Source organism: Triticum dicoccoides, chromosome 6B (assembly GCF_002162155.2).
Source record: "Triticum dicoccoides isolate Atlit2015 ecotype Zavitan chromosome 6B, WEW_v2.0, whole genome shotgun sequence".
Classification (NCBI taxonomy): Eukaryota; Viridiplantae; Streptophyta; class Magnoliopsida; order Poales; family Poaceae; genus Triticum; species Triticum dicoccoides.
In genome coordinates, this window is record NC_041391.1 from 474,844,245 (window position 1) to 474,866,201 (window position 21,957).

General features: G+C 46.5%; 1 protein-coding gene across 4 annotated transcripts in view; it reads right to left on the bottom strand.

The window, feature by feature from the left end:
• Positions 1-21,957, bottom strand: part of LOC119326734 (membrane steroid-binding protein 1-like) — a 37,643-nt gene continuing 15,686 nt past the window's right edge. The window contains exon 2 of one of the 4 annotated variants that reach the window (XM_037600355.1): positions 1-38. In XM_037600355.1, coding sequence (XP_037456252.1) covers positions 32-38 — 7 coding nt within the window. In that variant the 3' untranslated portion in view covers positions 1-31. Of the gene's footprint in view, positions 39-20,476; positions 21,714-21,957 lie in introns of those variants that run through there. The other 3 variants (XM_037600353.1, XM_037600354.1, XM_037600352.1) reach the window with 3 other exon arrangements.

Here is a 21,957-nt window from a genome sequence, read left to right on the forward strand (position 1 = left end):
TCCATAGTCAAACTGGGGGTCGCCGGTAGTCTCAGGGTCTACCGGAAAGAAGTAACAGAGAGGGAACACAATAAATAACAGAGCAAAAAAGCATCACAAAGCGTAACAAGGCAATACGCGGTGTTCGGTGTGCCCTAACGCGGTAGTAGGTGATACCGGTGAAGGGGAGAAACATCTAGGAAAGTATCCCCAGTGTTTGGCGTTTTCGGACAGATGAACCAGAGGGGGAAAGTTGCGAGTTTCCTATGCTAGGGATGTGTGGCGGACGAACAGGCTGCGTATCCGGATTCGTCTCGTTGTTTTGAGCAACTTTCATGTATAAAGTATTTTCATCTAAGCTATGGATTATTTATATTAATTTTCAAAGGTTTTATTGCATTTTCTATATTTCTTCTATCTATTTCCTTTAATTACTAAAATAGGCAGATACCTTTTACACCTACTAGGGGGCTAGCCATGTGTATGACAGTGGGGCCAGGGGTGGTCCAGTCAGCAGGGTCAATAGCAGTTGACCAGTCAATGTTGACTGGTCAACTGGGTCAAGAGGACCCACATGTAAGTGTCATATGAGCTAATAAAAGTAGCTAGACTAAAATAATCTAGAAGGGGCCGCATGTCATCTACACATTTGACTAATTAAACAAACAAACTAACCTGATCTATTCCTAGATTAATCTAACTCTAGCCAAATACGTCGGCCAGAGGCACAACCGGTTGTGCACATACGCACGGGCACATGAGGCACCGGCGGCCAAAACCATCAGCAACACTAGGCGACAACGACGCATGTAGCAACATCAAAACAACAGCAGCAGCAGTAGCAGATTAGTAGCAGGAAAGCGGGAGCATCATGCGAGCAGCAGTAGCACATCAACCACATCATCGCTGCATCAGGCAGCAGCAGCAGCAAGCGAGCAGGGTCGCGGGTGAGCAGGCGGCCGCAGGGTCGCTCGTGGGCGCGACCAGGGAGTGGCCGAGTGCGGCGGGGTGCGTGAGGCAGCGGGCGCATGTGGAGCGGCCGTGAGCGACGCGAGCGGGGCATGGTGGTCGTGCAGGGGCCGTCCGCCGTAGAGGAACAACGGGGGCACACAGCAGAGGGGGAAACAGGGGGAAATGGAGCAGGCTCACCATGGGGAGGGCCGGTGGCGAGCTCGATGAGGCCCGGGTGGCTCCGGGGAGGTTCAGAGATAGGGGAATCGGCAGCGGGGCGGTAGTCGGTGACGAGGATGAAGAAGACGTCGCCGTGGTTGATGCAGAGAGCTTCAACTCCAACAGGTGGCTCCAGTAGACGAGGTAGTCGGCGGTTGTTCTTCTGGCGAAAGCAGGGATAGCGGGGAGCTAAGTGGGCGCACGGGTGAGGTCGGCCATGGTGATGCGGGCGCACGACGAGGTGTATCTGGACGCGAGTGAGAGAGCGATGAGGGAGAGAGGGTGAGGGGAAATATCTGCGCAGCAGGTGGGTGGGGCTGACGAGGCCGAGAGGGGACCATGGCGCCCTTATCCTCGTGGGGGCGTCGCCGGTCCGGCGGGGACGGCGCCTGTAGAGACCCAGGGCAGAGGTACAGGGAGGGAGATGTGTCTGGTGCGAGGAGTGGGCTGGATGGGGTGGACCGAGGCTGGCTGGGCCGCTTGGCCATCTGGGCCAAGGCCTAGTGGGGTGGGGGGTTTGCCTTTTCTTTGTTTTCTTTTATTTTTATCTTTCTTTTATCTTTTGTTTTATTTCTTTAACAGTTTTGTTTTGTTTTAGAAAGAGTAAAACCCACACCTAAAACAGAGTTACAATTCCAACCACTGTCACAAAAGGTTTTACCCCTGAACAAAATAGTTTAGTATTTTATAAAATTCAAAAGGCATTTGTTTAATTTTTTAGCAACTGTTTTATTCATTCTAGAGTATTAAACCATTTTATAAAAGTTTGGCTTCTTCACCATAATTACCTATGCATTATTTGGCTCCATCTGATCATTTTAGTTTTAATATTTGAAAACTTTTACCGCTGACTTTAATTGAAATTGAAATTGAACGGGGTTTGAATCAACGCGAGTTTATCAACAGTAATCGTGGTGACATGGCCTCATTAGTAGAGGGTTACTGTAGCTTAATTATCCGGACGTCACAAATCTCCTCCACTACAAGAAATCTCGTCCCGAGATTTAAGGTATGGAGTAAGGGGAAAGGTCTGGTTACGAAGTTCTAACGAGTCTTCTCGGTTTTGGTTGCTCTTCTCGAAGAGGTCGATCCATAGCATTGATGTCTTCATTCCTATGCATCAATGCATCATGATAAAGTTGTCGTCCTTCCTTCAGGATCTTCACCATACTTACGAAAGGATAAGAGGGGAAAAGCTCTATAAGGACGAATTCTAACAAGATTGAGCATCGGACGGTTAACTCATGGGAAGAAGCATTAGTATCTCTCGAATTGAAACTTAATAAGACATCGAGAGCAAAGTAAGAAGGTACCATGAGAAGTTTCAAACGGATAGGCAATCGTTCGATATCTGAAACAACGTGCAAAAGGGGTCCAGAGCAACGAGATTTAGTATTACGTTTGTTACCAGAATAGATCACTGGGAAGGTGGCTCGTGAATTACGTATGAGGCCGCGTGTGAGGAATAACTCTGGAAACTGGGGGTGTACAGGAGAGTCAGGTTTCGATCCAGTGGACCTGTGGGTTATGGGCCCACCATGTGGGTTGAAAGTAGGAAGGGTGGTGACATCTTGCACAGCCGCGACAGGGAGGTATGTCAGTGAATAGCTTGTCAGCTATGCCGGCAACAATGTCGGTACCAAGGACGGGGAACGAAGAGATCAATTTTCCTGCTTGTTGAACGAGGCGAACCAATTGGCAAAGTTATCACCCATCGGTCGTTACCGGAATGTCATCAACAATAGTAACAGGGTCTTATAGATAGAGTGGTACAACAAGGTGCCTACCTAAGTAGGGAATTATCTCTGCTTAGTTAAGTCAGATTCAGGAAAGATTAAACAAAAGAATGGAAAGGAAAATGCGATTATCAGATTAAACAGAACAATGGAAAGGAAAATTGTGATTACACACAATCATTAGGAGTATATCCTTCCCATGTACAAGCAGAACATGGCATACAGGGTAGGAGAGCAAGTACCAACCATTCAAATAAGAGGCAAGGATTAATCAAGATGTTACCCATACAACGGTGTTTGGATAACTGACCAAGAAACATTTAGCATCGTGCCTCCAATGTTCTTGTTGAAGAGCGGGGTATCATAGTCATGCTTCGAGGTAGCAATGATATGGTGTTTCAATCAAGGGCCAGACTCGATACACAAATGATCCATCAGGAGCAACTTATAAAATAAGTATTACAATTTCCTCCAGGAAGAATGGTTATCCTTGCAAAAGAAATTATAATGATAGGTCCTCCAGTCAGGGGTGCTAGGCATGACATCATATTACCGGGTCATCAAAGGACCAACATCATAACTCCTGGAAAGTTGTCCTAACCATCATATCTGACCGAGATTCAGATCCGATTGGTGTCAAGATACCTCAGACTCAGGATGCCCGAGAAGAAAAGGTGCAACACAAATCGACGAAATGACATTGCAAGATCCTCGAGAAAATGAACTATGGGAGCGGGTTCCTTAAACAATAGTTCATCATTAAATCAAGGAGGGGATGAGAAGGTGGCTGATGGGCTCAGCGACAATTCCTCGAGAATTCCAAACGGATGGATTTCCACAATATTGTGAACAAGAAGATGACACTTGTCAATTCAAATGATACAATGTTGTATGCTCTAGGAAAACATACACGATCAATCATTAGTTGAAAGGTGTGCCCGAAATAGGACCTTAGGCAGCAAGATCAATGTTAGAGTGACGATTCAATAACCAACAGTCTAGGAACGAACTGTCGATCGTTAACTTCAAAGCAATTGGGTTGCTAGAAGTACAGAACTTAAACAACATCGTTAGCATATCGGTATCCTCGTTAAAAACAACACGGGGACGAAGAAAGAATGGTGATGGTGAGAAGTATCATCATACCGAGAATTTCTAAGAGGTGGAGCAATCCCCACAACATTCTCGACATAAAAGACATCAATACTTCAAGGCAGAACACAACACTCGCTGGAGAGCAAGTCGTATTCATAATGTGGACAAGTTCGTGATGAAAGGAAGTCAAGGGTGCTGTCGATGATAATAAAAATCATCAAGGGCAAGGAGGGTATTTCTCATCATGAACACAATTGGCATCTCAGAAGAAGTCAAAGTGTTGAAGGTGATCCGACACATTTGCCGGGAGGTTTCAAGAAGATGAATTCAAACAACAAGGGAAACAAGCGAGGAAAAGACGAAGTGGCAAGTTATAGGATCAATATATAAGATGCAAGCTCGGAACCAAAGTGGCCTTTCAAGACAAGCACCAGGATGTTGAAAGCTCGACGTAAGTCATGCTCACAAATTGAAGAATTTGTGCACCAGAGAAGGACGAGGTAGCACAATCAAAGATAGCAAGACTAGGATGCAGCCGATAGTCTAGGAATGACCAGATTGGATTCAGAATTTCCCAATAAAAATACTAGGGGTATTTGATTTGTAGAGTGGAATAATTTCACTAGTCGGTGTCCTCGGTTGACAACAACCCAGAACCCGTAGAGTGATTACGACAAGGAAAGACATTACTTCAACAAAGTTAGTAAGATGTGGTGCAATGGCAAGACATCTTCGAGATACCAGGGGGTAATACTCCAAGGTAGAACATGATAGAAGTATAACTGGGTCATTGACCTGTGACAGTAGATACTTTAACCTCGCCAAAAATAGACGAGGCACTGGAATGAATTCCCATCAGATATATTAGATTAGGACAGCAGGGTCAGAACCATAACTGTAAGGAATCAATTTCAAGAATACCGAATGAATCATACAGCTGGATAATCATTTTGCAAGAAGCTTCCGAGATGGTCTACATCATTTTCATGGGAATGAACACAAAGTACAAGGTCGACTCCCACTTCTTTAATGCATATCATTTCATTCACCCCTCTCTTTGATAAAACTGTAGTGTTGGAATTTTATTTGGTAGAACACCGGAAGAGTCTGACTTGTGAAAACTTTCGGGTTCTCACGGATTAGGGGAAGGCATAGGTTCAACCCATCGGGCATCTTAGTAACATATACCACAAGTTTCAAAAGTAAATACACGAGCTTGAAAGCAGAGCAAGGTTGGCCAAGCAGATGATACAATTTACCAAAGGCAGTATGTATCACGGGAAGAACTTACAATGTGATTGAATATGAAGGACACTGTCGGATAACAATCCAACAATGGATCGGGCGATCCATCACGGAGCTGATGTGAGTATCGGTACTCACTCAGAGGAAGAAAGAATGCAGAGGCATCTGATTCAAGAATCAACCGATTAGTTTGATGCTTAAACAGAAAGAAATTATGGTTTCCAAAACGAAGGATCAGAAGCAAACACTCTGATCAAGGATGGATAAGTTGAAAACACTTAGTTGGACAATCAATAAAGGTTTGAATTGCCGAGAACCAACTCATGTCTGGAATGACGTCTGAGTCGAAAAGATAATTTTAAAAAGGATAACCTAATGACTGCGTGCGTACGCACATATTGAATCAATAGGCTCAAAATGAAAAAGACAAGGGATGTTATCGAGGACTACTAGTCATATGGAATTAACCATAATGCAAGCAGGCAAGAATTTCAAGAATAACAGGCTGCAGAGGATTTTCAAAAGATCGAAAAGTATTCCAAAGAATTTTGTGAGACACATGAACAATTGAGAAGAATGGATCCTCGATATATGTGAGAAAAAATCGTAAGGGTTTTCATGCGAAATAAAACTGCAAGACAGTAAACTCAAAGGATTCTCGGGACAACAGCGAATATTTTGAGGCATCTTGTAACAACACAAGCGACGAGGAATGATCAAGAGAATGACAAGTGCATACAGATATCCATAGGGATATATCGATGACAGTGGATTGCAAAGGCGATGAGCACAAGGGTCTCAGGAAAATATCAAGGGATATCCTCGGAATCTTCTGACGAAGCAGGTGATCTTCCGAAATGAGGGCTCTCCGGGAGAAATAGTTACGAGAACCTAGAGTTAGAGTTAGCGAAACCATTTAACCCGAATAGAGGAGAGATCAGAGTCCCAGAGTAAAGGTCAAGGAGTAAAAGATCCTAATACCACCCAATGGCGACGTGGGCCCGTAAGATGCACAACCAAGTTAGTAAAAAGCTTTGCAATGTCTAGACTCGACTTCGGCCAAGGAGTGTGAAAGGGGGATTCCTACAGGCAGTCGGCTCTGATACCAACTTTGTAGCTATTACATAATCGGTCGCGTTTCGTGATCTCTGTCTTAAAAGAGGGAGAAAAGCAACCGTGAGTACTCATCCAAAGTACTCGCAAGCAAGGATCTACACTACATGTATGGGTATATGTGTAAAGAGGCAATATCGGTGGACTGAACTGCAGAATGCCAGAATAAGAGTGGGATAGCTAATCCTATCGAAGACTACGCTTCTGGCAGCCTCCGTCTTGCAGCATATAGAAGAGAGTAGATTGCAGTCCTCCAAGTAGCATCGCATATCATAGAGAGTTGAATGGTTGGGTATTTGCTCTCCTACCCTGTATGCCATGTTCTGCTTGTACATGGGAAGGATATACTCCTAATAATTGGGTGTAATCACAATTTTCCTTTCCATTGTTCTGTTTAATCTGATAATCGCGTTTTCCTTTCCATTCTTTTGTTTAATCTTTCCTAAATCTGACTTAACTAAGCAGAGATAATTCCTTGCTTAGGTAGGCACCTTGTTGTACCAGTCTGTCTATAAGACCCTGTTACTATTGTTGATGACATTCCGGTAACGACCGATGGGTGATAACTTTGCCAATTGGTTCGCCTTGTTCAACAAGCAGGAAAATTGCTCTCTTCGTTCCCCGTCCTTGGTACCGACATTGTTGCCGGCATAGCTGACAAGCTATTCACTGACATGCCTCCCTGTCGCGGTTGTGCAAGATGTCTCCACCCTTCCTACTTTCAACCCACATGGTGGGCCCATAACCCACAGGTCCACTGGATCGAAACCTGACTCTCCTGTACACCCCTGGTTTCCAAAGTTATTCCTCGCACGTGGCCTCATATGTAATTCACGGGCCACCTTCCTAGTGATCTATTCTGGTAACAAACGCAATACTAAATCTCGTTGCTCTGGATCCCTTTTGCACGTTGTTTCAGATATCGAACGATTGCCTATCCATTTGAAACTTCTCATGGTACCTTCTTACTTTGCTCTCGATGTCTTCTTAAGTTTCAATTTGAAGATACTTATGCTTCTTACCATGAGTTAACCGTCCGATGCTCAATCTTGTTAGAATCCGTCCTTATAGAGCTTTTCCCCTCTTATCCTTTCGTAAGTACGGTGAAGATCCTGAAGGAAGGACGACAACTTTATCATGATGCATTGATGCATAGGAATGAAGACATCAATGCTATGGACCGACCTCTTCGAGAAGAGCAACCAAAACCGAGAAGACGCATTAGAACTTCGTAACCAGACCTTTCCCCCTTACTCCATACCTTAAATCTCGGGACGAGATTTCTTGTAGTGGAGGAGATTTGTGACGCCCGGATAATTAAGCTACAGTAACCCTCTACTAATGAGGCCACGTCACCATGATTAGTTTTGATAAAACCGCATTTATTCAAACCCCGTTCAATTTCAATTTAAATTAAAGTCAACGGTAAAAGTTTTTTAATATTAAAACTAAAATGTTCAGATGGAGCCAAATAATGCATAGGTAATTATGGTGAAGAAACCAAACTTTTATAAAATGGTTTAATACTCTAGAATGAATAAAACAGTTGCTAAAACAATTAAATAAATGCCTTTTGAGTTTTATAAAATACTAAACTATTTTGTTTAGGGGTAAAACCTTTTGTGACAGTAGTTGGAATTGTAACTCTGTTTTAGGTGTGGGTTTTACTCTTTGTAAAACAAAACAAAACTATTAAAGAAATAAAAGAAAACATAAAAGAAAGATAAAAATAAAACAAAACAAAGAAAAGGCAAACCCCCACCCCACTAGGCCTTGGCCCAGATGGCCAAGCGGCCCAGCCAGCCTCGGTCCACCCCATCCAGCCCACTCCTCGCACCAGACACATCTCCCTCCCTGTACCTCTGCCTTGGGTCGCTACAGGCGCCGTCCCCACTGGACCGGCGACGCCCCGACGAGGATAAGGGTGCCATGGTCCCCTCTCGGCCTCGTTAGCCCCAGCCACCTGCTGCGCAGATATTTCCCCTCACCCTCTCTCCCTCATCGCTCTCTCGCTCGCGTCCAGATCCACCTTGTCGTGCGCCCGCATCACCATGGACGACCTCACCCGCGCGCCCACTTAGCTCCCTGCTGTCCCTGCTTTCGCCAGAAGAACAACTGCCGACTACCTCGTCTACTGGAGCCACCTGTTGGAGTTGAAGCTCTCTGCATCAACCACGGCAACATCTTCTTCATCCTTGTCATCGACCGCCGCCCCGCTGCCGATTCCCCTATCTCCGAACCTCCCCGGAGCCACCCGGGCCTCGTCGAGATCGCCACCGGCCCTCCCCATGGTGAGCCTACTCCATTTCCCCCTGTTTCCCCATCTGCTGCGTGCCCCCGCTGTTCCTCTGCGGCGGACGACCCCTGCACGACCACCATGCCCTGCTCGCGTCGCTCGCGGCCGCGCCACATGCGCCCGCTGCCTCACGCACCCCGCCGCGCTCGGCCACTCCCTGGTCGCGCCCACGACCGACCCTGCGGCCGCCCGCTCACCCGCGACCCTGCTCGCTTGCTGCTGCTGCCTGATGCAGCAATGATGCGGTTGCTGTGCTACTGCTGCTCGCATGCTGCTACCGCTTTCCTGCTGCTAATCTGCTAGCCGCTGCTGCTGTTGTTTTGATGTTGCTACATGCGTCGTTGTCGCCTAGTGTTGCTGATGGTTTTGGCCGCCGGTGCCTCATGTGCCCGTGCGTATGTGCACAACTGGCTGTGCCTCTGGCCGACGTATTTGGCTAGAGTTAGATTAGTCTAGGAATAGATCAGGTTAGTTTATTTGTTTAATTAGTCAAATGTGTAGATGACACGCGGCCCCTTCTAGATTATTTTAGTCTAGCTACTTTTATTAGCTCATATGATACTTACATGTGGGTCCTCTTGACCCAGTTGACCAGTCAACATTGACTGGTCAACTGCTATTAACCCTGCTGACTGGACCACCCCTGGCCCCACTGTCATACACATGGCTAGCCCCCTAGTAGGTGTAAAAGGTATCTGCCTATTTTAGTAATTAAAGGAAATAGATAGAAGAAATATAGAAAATGCAATAAAACCTTTGAAAATTAATATAAAATAATCCATAGCTCGGATGAAAATACTTTATACATGAAAGTTGCTCAGAATGACGAGACGAATCCGGATACCCAGCCCGTTCGTCCGCCACACATCCCTAGCATAGCAAACTCACAACTTTCCCCCTCCGGTTCATTTGTCCGAAAACGCGAAACACCGAGGATACTTTCCCGGATGTTTTCCCCCTTCACCGGTATCACCTACTACCGCGTTAGGGCACACCGAACACCGCGTATTGCCTTGTTACGCTTTGTGATGCTTTGTTTGCCCTGTTATTTATTGTGTTCCCTCTCCATTACTTCTTTTCGGTAGACCCCGAGACTACCGGCGACCCCCAGTTTGACTATGGAGTTGACGACCCCTCCTTGCCAGAGCAACCAGGCAAGCCCCCCCTTTGATCACCAGATATCGCCTATTCTTCTTTCTACTGCTTGCATTAGAGTAGTGTAGCATGTTACTGTTTTAATTAATCCTATTCTGTTGCATAGCCTGTCATTGTTGCTACATCTGTTGATACCTTACCTGCAATCCTAAATGCTTAGTATAGGATGCTAGCTTACCATTAGTGGCCCTACATTCTTGTCAGTCTGCCATGCTATACTATCGGGCCGTGATCACTCGGGAGGTGATCACGGGTATATACTATAAATATACTATACAGATGATGACTAAACTCGGGTCAGCTCATTGAGTACCCGCAAGTGATTCCGATGTGGGGGCTGGAAGGACAGGTGGCTCCATCCCGGTAGAGGTGGGCCTGGGTTCCCGACGGCCCCCGACTGTTACTATGTGGCGGAGCGACAAGGCAGGTTGAGACCACCTAGGAGAGAGGTGGGCCTGGCCCTGGTCGGCGTTCGCGGTTACTTCAAAATAACACGCTTAACGAGATCTTGGTATTTGATCCGAGTCTGGCCACTGGCCTATACGCACTAACCAACTACGCGGGAAAGATATGGGCACTCGATATCATGGTATCAGCCAAAGCCTTCGTGACGTCAGCGACTGAGTGGCGCGCGCCGGATTGGACCGTAAGCCTACTCTTGTATTAAGGGGGCTAGGTCTGCTTCCGGCCACCCTCGCAACATGCAGGTATGCAATGGGCGATAGGCCCAGACCCCTCCGCGCATAGGATTTAGACCGGCGTGCTGACCTCTCTGTTGTGCCTAGGTGGGGCTGCGATGTGTTGATCTTCCGAGGCCGGGCATGACCCAGGAAAATGTGTCCGGCCAAATGGGATCGAGCGTGTTGGGTTATGTGGTGCACCCCTACAGGGAAGTTGATCTATTCGAATAGCCGTGTCCCTCGGTAAAAGGACGACCCGGAGTTGTACCTTGACCTTATGACAACTAGAACCGGATACTTAATAAAACACACCCAAACAAGTTCCACAAACAACCCGGTAGGATTATGCTATGCGATGCTACTTGGAGGACTGCAATCTACTCTCTTCTACATGCTGCAAGACGGAGGCTGCCAGAAGCATAGTCTTCGATAGGATTAGCTATCCCCCTCTTATTCTCGTATTCCGCAGTTCAGTCCACCGATATTGCCTCTTTACACATATACCCATGCATATGTAGTGTAGATCCTTGCTTGCGAGTACTTTGGATGAGTACTCACGGTTGCTTTTCTCCCTCTTTTCCCCCTTTCCCTTCTACCTGGTTGTCGCAACTAGATGCCGGAGCCCAGAAGCCAGACGCCACCGTCGACGATGACTCTTACTACACTGGAGGTGCCTACTACTACGTGCAGGCCGCTGACGACGACCAGGAGTAGTTTAGGAGGATCCCAGGCAGGAGGCCTGCGCCTCTTTCGATCTGTATCCTAGTTAGTGCTAGCCTTCTTAAGGCAAACCTGTTTAACTTATGTTTGTGCTCATATATTATTGCTTCTCCTGAGTCGTCTATGATCGAGCACTTGTATTCGAGCCCTCGAGGCCCCTGGCTTGTATTATGATGCTTGTATGACTTATTTTATTTGTAGAGTTGTGTTGTGATATCTTCCCGTGAGTCCCTGATCTTGATCGTACACGTTTGCGTGTATGATTAGTGTACGATTGAATCGGGGGCGTCACATCTTGCAATAGAGAAGAGGGAGAGGCGAGACGGTGGTTTTGGAATGGAGATGATGGAGAGGAGAGGAGGTGGTTTTGCAATGGAGAAGATCACAAGAGGGAGAGGCTAGACGGTGGTTTTGGAATGGAGATGATGGAGAGGAGAGGGGGGGGGGGTTGCAATGGACAAGAGGGAGAGGAGCGTGCGGCAGCGATTTAGGATTGGACGAGAGGGCCGACGCGCTGTGACTGGATCAAAATCAAAATCAATTTACCCTTCAATTAAGAAAGCGACCCCACATTAACTAGTCTCCCTTTTATTCTGGGTCATAATTGACCATGATTTTCGCATATAAAATATATGTTATACGTTGCAAAAGTAATATAATTTGAAAGTACATCCAGAAACGAACCAAACGATACAATTTTTGGTGACATGCATTCACATTTTGCTTGTCAAATACAGTACGTGGTCAAACTTTGACCCAAAATACACAAAACAACAAAAAAATACTTCCAAGACCAGCGTCGCTCTTCCGCTCTTCTCCTCTTAAACCACCGCCGCTCCTCTCCTGTTCCAATCTAAATCCAGCGCCACTCCTCTCCTCTTCCATTTCAAAACCACCGCCCCTCCTCTCCTGTCCCAGTCCAAAACCAGCATCGCTCCACTCCTGTTCTAATCCAAAACCAGCACAGCTCCTCTCCTCTTCCATTCAAAAACCACCGCCAGCGAGTGAAGGTGCTGTGGAGAAGTAGATCGATGGAGGAGTACAACCGATACGTGAGGATCATAGATGACAACCCTATGAAGCTAGCTAGGATGTTGGATATATAGTCTTGGTTTGACAACAAGGACCAACTAGCGGTGATGGCGACATCCATGGCCAAATATCTGCAACAGAGCGAAAAGGCGGCGATACTCCCAGAGGGAGTCACGCGGGAGTACATAGAGCTGCTCCTCTGGGCCATGGGGCAAACAGATTCACCGAATCCGATCGTCAGGGAGTGGTGGTGGGAGTATCGATCCCAGATGGAGCATCCACCAGAGATTGAAGGATTGAGCATCTACAGGGTGCCGTTTGTGAGGGTGTCCTGCCAGAGCGAGCCGGTGGAGTCTTCATCGACCGAACCCAACTGCAAGAGGAGAAAAGCAGTTGACCCGACAACGCTTCCCCGCCATCCTCTCCCTCGCTGTTCAAATCGTCTCATGGGGCGGCTGTCTACCGCCGAGGAATAGGAGGGGACTGCCCCTCAGTCAGGCAGGTTGTGAATTGTCAGGAGGAGCTTAGGGTTGTTAGTATTTGCAGGTTAAGAAATGTGTTTTGTGTTGTGTATTTTGAGAGTACTTTTAGATATGAATGTCTTTTGAATTTTAGATTTGCAGTATTGAGCATATGAAGTATTTTATGAATTCTAGAGATATATTTTTAGCACTTAAAAAATGTAGTTTCATACGAGTATAAAAGTGCAGACAACGTGATTCTCAGAGAAAAAACTGCAAGTTTCAGTTTCAGATAAGAAACTGCAAGTTCAGCTTCAGATAAGAAACTGCAACTTTCAGAGGAAGAGCATTTATATTAACACGGCCTTTTCAAACAGGGTTAACACCATGTTGGAAGTTTTATTCATGGTCGAAAATGGAACTACCAGCCAGTTAACATCATGCCGATCAACATTCATGCATAGCACATCTTCATATGATGCACAGTCAAAATGCCCACACAATGTTGAGTGTGCGAAACACAGAGAAAACGAGGGACGAAGTTTTGGCAAGTGTTGGACGTGGTGTGCGTAGATGACAATCGGGACCCACATGTCAATAAAGGCAGAGGCAAAAAATTTGGAGATATTTTCCCTGCCCAGGTGGAAACGAACCCGGGCGGAACAACTGTCGGGTAGTGTCACTTGGCCACTAGGCTAGTTCAGTAGTTATGTTAATAATAAGGCACTTCCTCATGTGGTTGGATCCCCTCCCGCGCCTTTGTGCACTCGCCGCGACGCCGCTGTCTGCCGTTGTGAACATGCTGAACAAACGAGAGGAATCTGGAGAGGACTGTACGTGGAGAGGCGGACAGTCTGGACCCACCAGGTCTATGGCCGTACGCAAGCAAGTGCCTCATAAAAAAATGCTTCCTCCTAATGCTATACCGACGTTGGGGCCCACGGGTTTGTCAACATAGTTACATTTTTAGGTGCTTCAACGTAGTTACTATAGGAGATGAATTCACAACGAAGCCGGGGAGCTGGCAGGTATCATTTATTATCACTGGGGCAACAAGTATCAGCTGGGTTTTGGGCTGCCCCGTCTAGACTTTCATTTTTAACACACGCAACCCACGACCTCGGATGGGAGGTCCATAGGCCGGTCGATACATGACGGCCCTCGCCCTCAAGAAAATACATACCGGCCTATGGACCTCCCATCCGAGGTTTTATTTTTCCTGAAACATCGGCAGCCCAATTTAATTATTTTTTTGAAGAAAACACAGAGGTTTGTTCTATTTTGCTATATAAGAATAGGAACGCCAAGTCCAACTTATGTTTCCCTTCTAACTATATTATATATATTTAAATTACTTTTTATGTTATTATATATTATTTTTATTGTCATCATATGTTTAATAGATACTATATGTAAGAAAACAATATCCCACATCTTATTAACTTATAAAAATAATTTCTTAACAATAAAATCCTGGATTGTTTTGGCACGAAAATCCTAGTGATTGTGTACAAAAGCTTGGTAACATTTAAGGTCGAATGTAATAATATCACTTATTATTTAAATATATTTATAACAAAATGCTCAGCCCCTTTTTATTTTTTGATAACATTGGTGGCCCAACCCAACATTATAATTATAATCATCTCAGCAAAATAGTGTATTTTGAGAAAGTGCAAATGACCTGTAATTTTTTAGGAAATAAAATAAATGGACCGCATGGACGCTACATTATTTATTCACCCAACCCAGCTAATGGATTGTAATTCAAAAAAAAAGATCAAATTGACTGTAAATTCTATCACACAAAAAAAGACTGTAAATTCTGAAAAAATGGGTTGAATACGTGCCACATTTTCGGAGGCTGAAATGTGGGCCAATAGGTCGAAGCCAACGCAATTCGTTGTCAATTTAGTCAAAAAATGACTCTCACATGTTAGCCGTTGGATTTACATCCAACGACCAGCATCAATCTTCAATCTCTCGTCTTCTTCCTCCAGCGCCGCCGGGACCACCTCCCACCTCCTGCTGCTAGCAGCTCTGCTTAGCACGCTTCGCTATGAAGCGCTACTCCACCGTTGGCCAGGCCATCCCTCCACCCCTCCACACCTCTTGTTCTTCTCCACCGACTGCTGAACCACACCGCACTAGAACCAGTTATCTTCGCACCAAACCACACCTCTGTATTTCGTGAAAAAACGTGCCCCCTGCTGACAGGTCGGACCCACCAGCTATCTTCGCATGCAAGGAAGTGCCTCCTTATTACGCAAAAAATGAATACTCCCCCTGCCAGCTGGAACCCAGCATAGTGGGAGGCTGACTTGTGGGCCTACCAAGTTGACGGGGACGGAGGGCTTTGTCAACTTAGTCAATATGAACGATTCTAGCTCCTGTTACCGTACGATGTTCATCCAACGGCCGTAGTGCTTCTTCAACCTCTGGTCTTCTTGCTCCAGCTGCCCAAACCAGCACCGGTCGTGCCGCGTGCTCCTGCCTCCCGTGTCTGGCTGTGATGCCGCGGAGGCCTCACCACCCCCTACTACTCCCACGCTGGCCAGGCCATCCCTCTACTCACCCACACCCCCTGTTATTCTGCGACGACGACAGCCTCACACCGCAGCCGAACCAGTGAACCTTCGTACTCCTCTCCGCGCGGGCTTCCACTGCCGTGTCTTCCCCGGCTCCGTGTCGTCCCCTTCCTAGGCCTCGCCGTCGTCCACTGCCCTGGTGCTCTCCGCGTGGTGTGGTCAACGTGGTCAAGGAACGACTTCCATCGGAGTACTTGTATGTGGAGAGGCTGACAGCTGGGTCCACAGCGGCCGCAAGGAAGTGCCTCCTTATTACGCGCAAAATAATTATTCCTCCACTTGGCAGCAAGGACCCACCGGACAGGCCACCGTATTTCACGAAAAAAATGATTCGCCCCCTGACTGCTGGGACCCACCAGCTACATCTTCGCACGCGAGGAAGTTTGTCCTGGCAAAATCACCCCCCTAACTGCTGGGACCCACCAGCTACATCTTCGCACGCAAGGAAGTGCCTGACAGTTGGGACCCACCTGGTCGAAGCGTATGTAGCGTTTTCATTCTAGTCGCGAATGTGTACATACATACTAGTGGATGTAGAGGCGTGCACGTGTCGTAGTAGAGGCGCGCACGTAGCATGTACACATACGTACAACGGCCAGTGTGCAACAAGGAAAATATAGTCACGTACGTACATACGGGCGGGGTCTCGAACGCCTACTCGCGCATACGTATGGCCAGGGCTCGTGTACATGGCTGGGTCGGAACGGAGAAACAACATCGTCGTCGTGTTCATTTTGAGGCAACGGAATGCGTCGTGTTCATCGGGAGGCAACGGAATGCGTCGTGTTCATCGGGAGGCAACAGAACGCTTGGGAGCCAACCGACTTGGACAGAACAGGCGATGGGAACGAGGACTGGCGTACTGCATAACGGAGGAAACGACCTTGTGTTCGACCGACCACATTTGAAACGGGATCTTGTTCATTGGGAGGGGTCTGGCGTACCGCAAAACGAAGGAAATGGACTTGTGTTGGACCTCCTACGGTCGAAACGGGGTCCTGTTGATCGAGAGGGGTGTGGCGTACCGCAAAATAGAGGAAATGGACTTGTGTTGGAGCGCTATGGTTGAAACGGGGGTCCTGTTCATCGGGAGGGGTGTGGCTACCGCAAAATGGGACTCCACGGTATACTGTTCATCTCCACCATCGACCTCCTCCAGCCTCCACGAGCTACTGTTCATCCACCGTCGACCTCCTCCAGCCTCCACCTGCGACTGTTCATCCACGGGCTCGTGTTCATCCAGCCTCCATCGCGCGCTACTCCATCGGCTACTGTTCAACCACCCCTCTCCACGGGCTCCTGTTCAACCACCAACGGGCTACTGTTCATCCACCCCTCCATCGTCTACTGTTCATCCAGCCCTCCACGGGGCCGTCCTGTTCATCCAGCCCGCCACGGGGTCCTGTTCATCCAGCCCCAACTGGCTCAATCGATCAGGGTCCTTTTCATCCAGAGGCAACACCACGGGGTCCTGTTCATCCACCCCCACCGCTCACTATTCATCCAAACCCGCCTGCAACACTCACTGTTCATCTAGAGGCAGCATCGATCGGCTTCAGTTAGCAGCAGTAGCGAAGGAATCGCTCGATCGGGTTCAGTTAACAGCCATCGATTGATCGCTCGGGTTCAGTAACGCATAGCCTATAGTGCAATCGCTCGGGTTTAGTTAGAGCCCAACGCCTCGCTCGGGTTCAGTTAGAGCCCAACGCCTCGCACACACGCGCGTACGTGTACGAGAGAAACGCGCATCGCTCGGCCCCTGACCACCCACCGTAACCGAGACCTCCCCGAAATTTTCCTCGCGCTCGCTTCTACCACGCCTTTTTCCGTCATGGACGGCCCAAAGAATGTCATGCAGCTGCGTCTCCAGCCCGCCCAGGATGAAAAGCCCATTTTCTGTCATGATTTTTTGTCATAGAAGTAGGAGCGCACCACATCTATGATGATACCGGGTTTTGTCACAATTATCGTCATAAAAGTGTCATAGTTATGACAGAAAAAAATTCGTTCGGCCCAAAATGTCACGGATGTGTCTTTTTTTAGTGGTTCATAGGATACAATGCACAACACAAAGGAGTTAAATGCCTTGATGTGTCCACTGGCCATGTCTATATCTCTCGTAATGTGGTTTTTTATGAGACCAAATTCCCATTTGCTGATCTCCACCCAAATGCCGGTGCTCTCCTTCACCAAGAAATCCTACTTCTTCCACCTCAACTCACCGGATTAGCTCAAGGGGGAAATAATTGTGATGACCATACATTGACTAATCCTCATAACCAACTGCATGAGCTTTGTTGTGATACAAATGCAGATGCGTTCAATATAGAAAATGGCGACGGAAACGACCAAAACAACCAAGAAATCAGTACAGAAGGGCGACATTTTATGTGTCCACCGTTGGGGGACAAATCCTCCTTGGGATTGCTGCCACAGGATCTGCCCAGGCGATCTGATTCGGGATCTGCGCCGCACACAGACGGCAGCATGCAGGAAACCGCGTCGCCTACCAGACGTGACGGTAGAAAACCAGCGGCTGCCGCACGGCGCACTCCAACTCGCCCCCGTGCGGGCGCTGAGCTGCACCAATCCGCAGCCACCATGCGGCTGCCTGAGAATCGCTGGGCGCCAGGTGGGCCCCGCTGCTACGAGCGACGACAGACGGCACGCGACTCCACGAGCGCTGATTCATCCAGGCCCACGGGCTTGCGATCCAGCGCTGATCCTGTCGGCCCCGTGCAATCATCTGACAATGATGAGGGTGCAGCAAGCGCTGGGTCTGGCTCGAGATCTTCTGCACCATCTCTACCACACCAGCCACGTCCTGACGCCACAGAAGATCCGGGCGCACCTGACGGGGCTGCACCAGTGCCAGGGGGATCTGCTTCGGGATTGAGGACATGATCCTCTGCGCCACGGCCTGCTGCGACATCTCCTGTACAACCACATACATGGCTCCAAAAAGGGGTAATTCAACATGTGAACTATAAAACCAAATTTGGTCTTGTTGCTTATTCTTCAGGTGAACCCAACACAATTGAGGAAGCCCTTCGTGTATCCTCGGTGGAAGGAAGCCATGGAAGAAGAATACATGGCACTACAGAAAAACAAAACATGGCACTTGGTTCCTTCAAGGCAAGGTAAAAACTTAATTGACTGCAAGTGGGTCTTCAGAATTAAAAGGAAATCTGATGGAACCATAGACCGCTACAAGGCCAGACTTGTTGAAAAAGGATTCAAACAACGATATGGTATAGATTACGAGGACACCTTTAGTCCCATTGTTAAGGCTGCTACTATTCGCCTTGTGTTGCCTATTGCTGTTTCCAGGGGATGGTGCCTTAGAAAGCTAGATGTACAGAACGCGCTCCTTCATGGTGTTCTGGAAGAGGAAGTGTACATGAGACAACCTCCTGGGTTTGTAAGCAAAAACTCACCATTTCATGTATGCAAACTTGACAAAGCTTTATATGGACTCAAGCAGGCCCCCAAAGCATGGTACTCACGCTTAAGTCAGAAGCTGCAGGCACTTGGTTTTGTTTCCTCCAAGTCTGACACGTCACTGTTTATTTACAATAAGTCTAATACATCCATATTTTTTCTCATATATGTTGATGATATTATTGTCACAAGCTCATCTAAAAAAGCAGTGACAGGATTACTGAAAGACTTGAGTGCTGAGTTTGCTCAAGGATTTGGGAGATTTGCATTTCTTCTTAGGGATTGAAGTTAAGAAACATGGTGATGGTCTTCATCTCTCTCAAGAAAAAATGTCACTGATCTGGTAAGAAGAGCTGGTCTTCAAGGATGTAAGCCCTCACCAACTCCTTTATCCAGTTCAGAAAAATTGTCTCTTACAGAAGGAGATCCTTTGAATCAAGCTGATAGTACAAATTACAGAAGTTTAGTAGGAGCACTACAGTACTTGACATTGCCAAGGCCTGGTATTTCTTTTACTGTTAATAAAGTGTGTCAGATCCTTCATGCACCTACCACAGTTCACTGAATAGCTGCAAAACGCATAGTGAGATATGTGAAAGGTACCATAAAACTTGGCTTAACCTTCAACAGATCTTCATCTGCTCTTGTTAGTGCCTTTTCTGATTCAGACTAGGCAGGATGTCTGGATGATAGACATTCTACTGGTGGATTTGCAATATTTTTTGGACCTAACCTTATATCATGGTGTGCAAATAAACAGGCTACTGTGTCTAGGTCAAGTACAGAAGCTGAATACAAAGCACTTGCCAATGCCATAGCAGAAATCATTTGGGTTCAGTCCATGTTGAAAGAACTTGGACTAAAATCCACACAGGCTCCCTGCTTATGGTGTGATAATCTTGGTGCTACCTATTTGTCTGCTAACCCTGTGTTCCATGCAAGAACAAAAACATTGAGATCGATTTTCACTTTGTCAGAGAACGAGTTGCTAATCGACAGTTGGAGATTCATTTTGTTCATTCTAGAGACCAGGTTGCAGATGGTTTCACAAAGGCATTACCTACAAGGAACTTTGATGAATTCAAACGTAATCTCAATCTCATGGAGTTGTGATTAAGGGAGGGTGTTAAACATATTGCACCTAATGTTGTCATGATCATAGAAGCCTTCAGGCGCAGCAGGAAGAGATAGACTAGGTTGTCAGCATTCCTCTTTATCTCTTTGTAACAACTCCCTCTATCTCTATTCTATCTCTTGTAGCACAAGTTGTATCTCAACTACCGAAGCTTGTCTGCTATTAGGGAGGTCGCGGCCCTGCTATATAAACACGGAACCGTCGCCAGAGATGGTACGGCGTTAAAGCCTTTCTACAGGTTGATGTTCTCGTGTGCTTGATCACAAATCAAGCAACCCGAATGGGCATTTCTGCTTATCTAATTCTGCTACACAACTTAGTTTGCATGATCGTCAATTTGTATTTCAACTAGGTGGAGGATTTATCATAGAAATCTACTTATACGGCCTCCTACAATTATTGTGTTTTATACCTTACTGTAATTAGCTAGCTAATTATACATGTAATTTATAGTTCTTAGCACCCACATAGTAAGTACAAAATAACTTTTGCCCTTTGTGTTCGCTACTCACAAAGGTCACTGGAAGCATCGATATTTTCTGATGATGCCCATCTTCAAATGCATCCTTGTGTTCACACAATACTTATATGGCAGTACATTACACCGATAGTTCAATTTGGTAACCTTGTGTGGTTGTGCCTACCCTTTTAGGAGTTGATATGGTTCAGATGAATCATCCTGTATCTTATTTTGTTTTTGCCATAACAACCAAATATTGCGTAGAAGTTCTTTACCATGTAGTCTAATAGAATCATTATTTCACTTAGTAATGCTCTCATGGTTTAACATAGTAGATTCTCATTTATTGCATTGCAGAGTGAGCCGCATTGCAGAGTAAGAGTTGAGAGGATGTGCTGTTTGGATCCGAAACATGAAGAATCAGTCCTCTTCCAAGGTTAAATTTCTACTCCCTCCGTAAACTAATATAAGAGAGTTTAGATCACTACTTTAGTAATCTAAATGCTCTTATATTAGTTTACAGAGAGAGTACTTCCTTCTTAAATAGGCACAACTCTACACATCATCATCAATAGGCATAACTCTACGCATAATTCACCTCAATATCTGATGTTTCCTTTAGTTTCCCCACTTCATCTTGATGGATGTTTGTATTGTTCTAACCAACACTTGGCGCTTCCCTTGATCCTCCTACACTTTCACGGTTTCTGCTACCGTTCACATCTACATCCGGTGCCTCTTTCGCCTTCTCCCCGGCATCTTCAGGCTCTCCTCCATAACCAGTGCTGCTTGTGTTCCTTAAATCTGCACCAGGCGTTTCCTCTGGCGTCTCCACTTCATCTTCATGGACGCTTTTGCTGTGACCCACATGGTATATTTTCATTGGCTGCTCCATTGCACTTACATGACCTGCAGTTGTAGTTTCAGCTCTATTTTCTTCTGGTACCAACTCATGATTTCTCTGTATCACATTTGAGTCAAAGCCTCTTTCAGATATGTCGGCATGCGCTCTACCGTCTTCCTCAGAGACCAGAATGGTCTTCTTTATTGTTCCAACCTTCACATACTTGCCCATGAATTTCTGCTCCCATTCTTGCAAGGCTTCCACCTCCAAAGGGCCTAAGCCTGAAACGTCACTGGTTAAATCACTCAGCTCAAATGACATCTTTGCCAATGCCCTACTCGCATCTCTTCCCGCAAACAATGCATATGGGCCACCAGGTCCATAGAACATCGTGTACCACACAAAGATGCTAGAAGTATGAAGGATGGATAAATATGTTGCAAACATTGATTTAAAATACAATAGTTAATACTGGCCTGGGTGTTGGCAATCATGAAGACACTCTCATCCGTACTCAGGGCCTTTGGTATGAAGTGAGATCTAGCGTATTTGTCATGGAGACACTAGTGGTAAGAGAAGGAGTACAATTAGCCTATGATCTTGGGTTGAGGAAAGTGATCATCAAAACCGATGCACAAGTTGTGGTGAACAAGTAGAATTTTTCTGCACTCAATCACTTGGAGATAGTTACCACTTTGAATGAGATTCAAGAGCTTTGCGGAAATTTTGAGGAATTTCGCCTAGTGGTTACAGCGAGAGAAGCAAATGAACTAGCTCATCTTTGCGCTAAACAGTGTAATTCCTCTA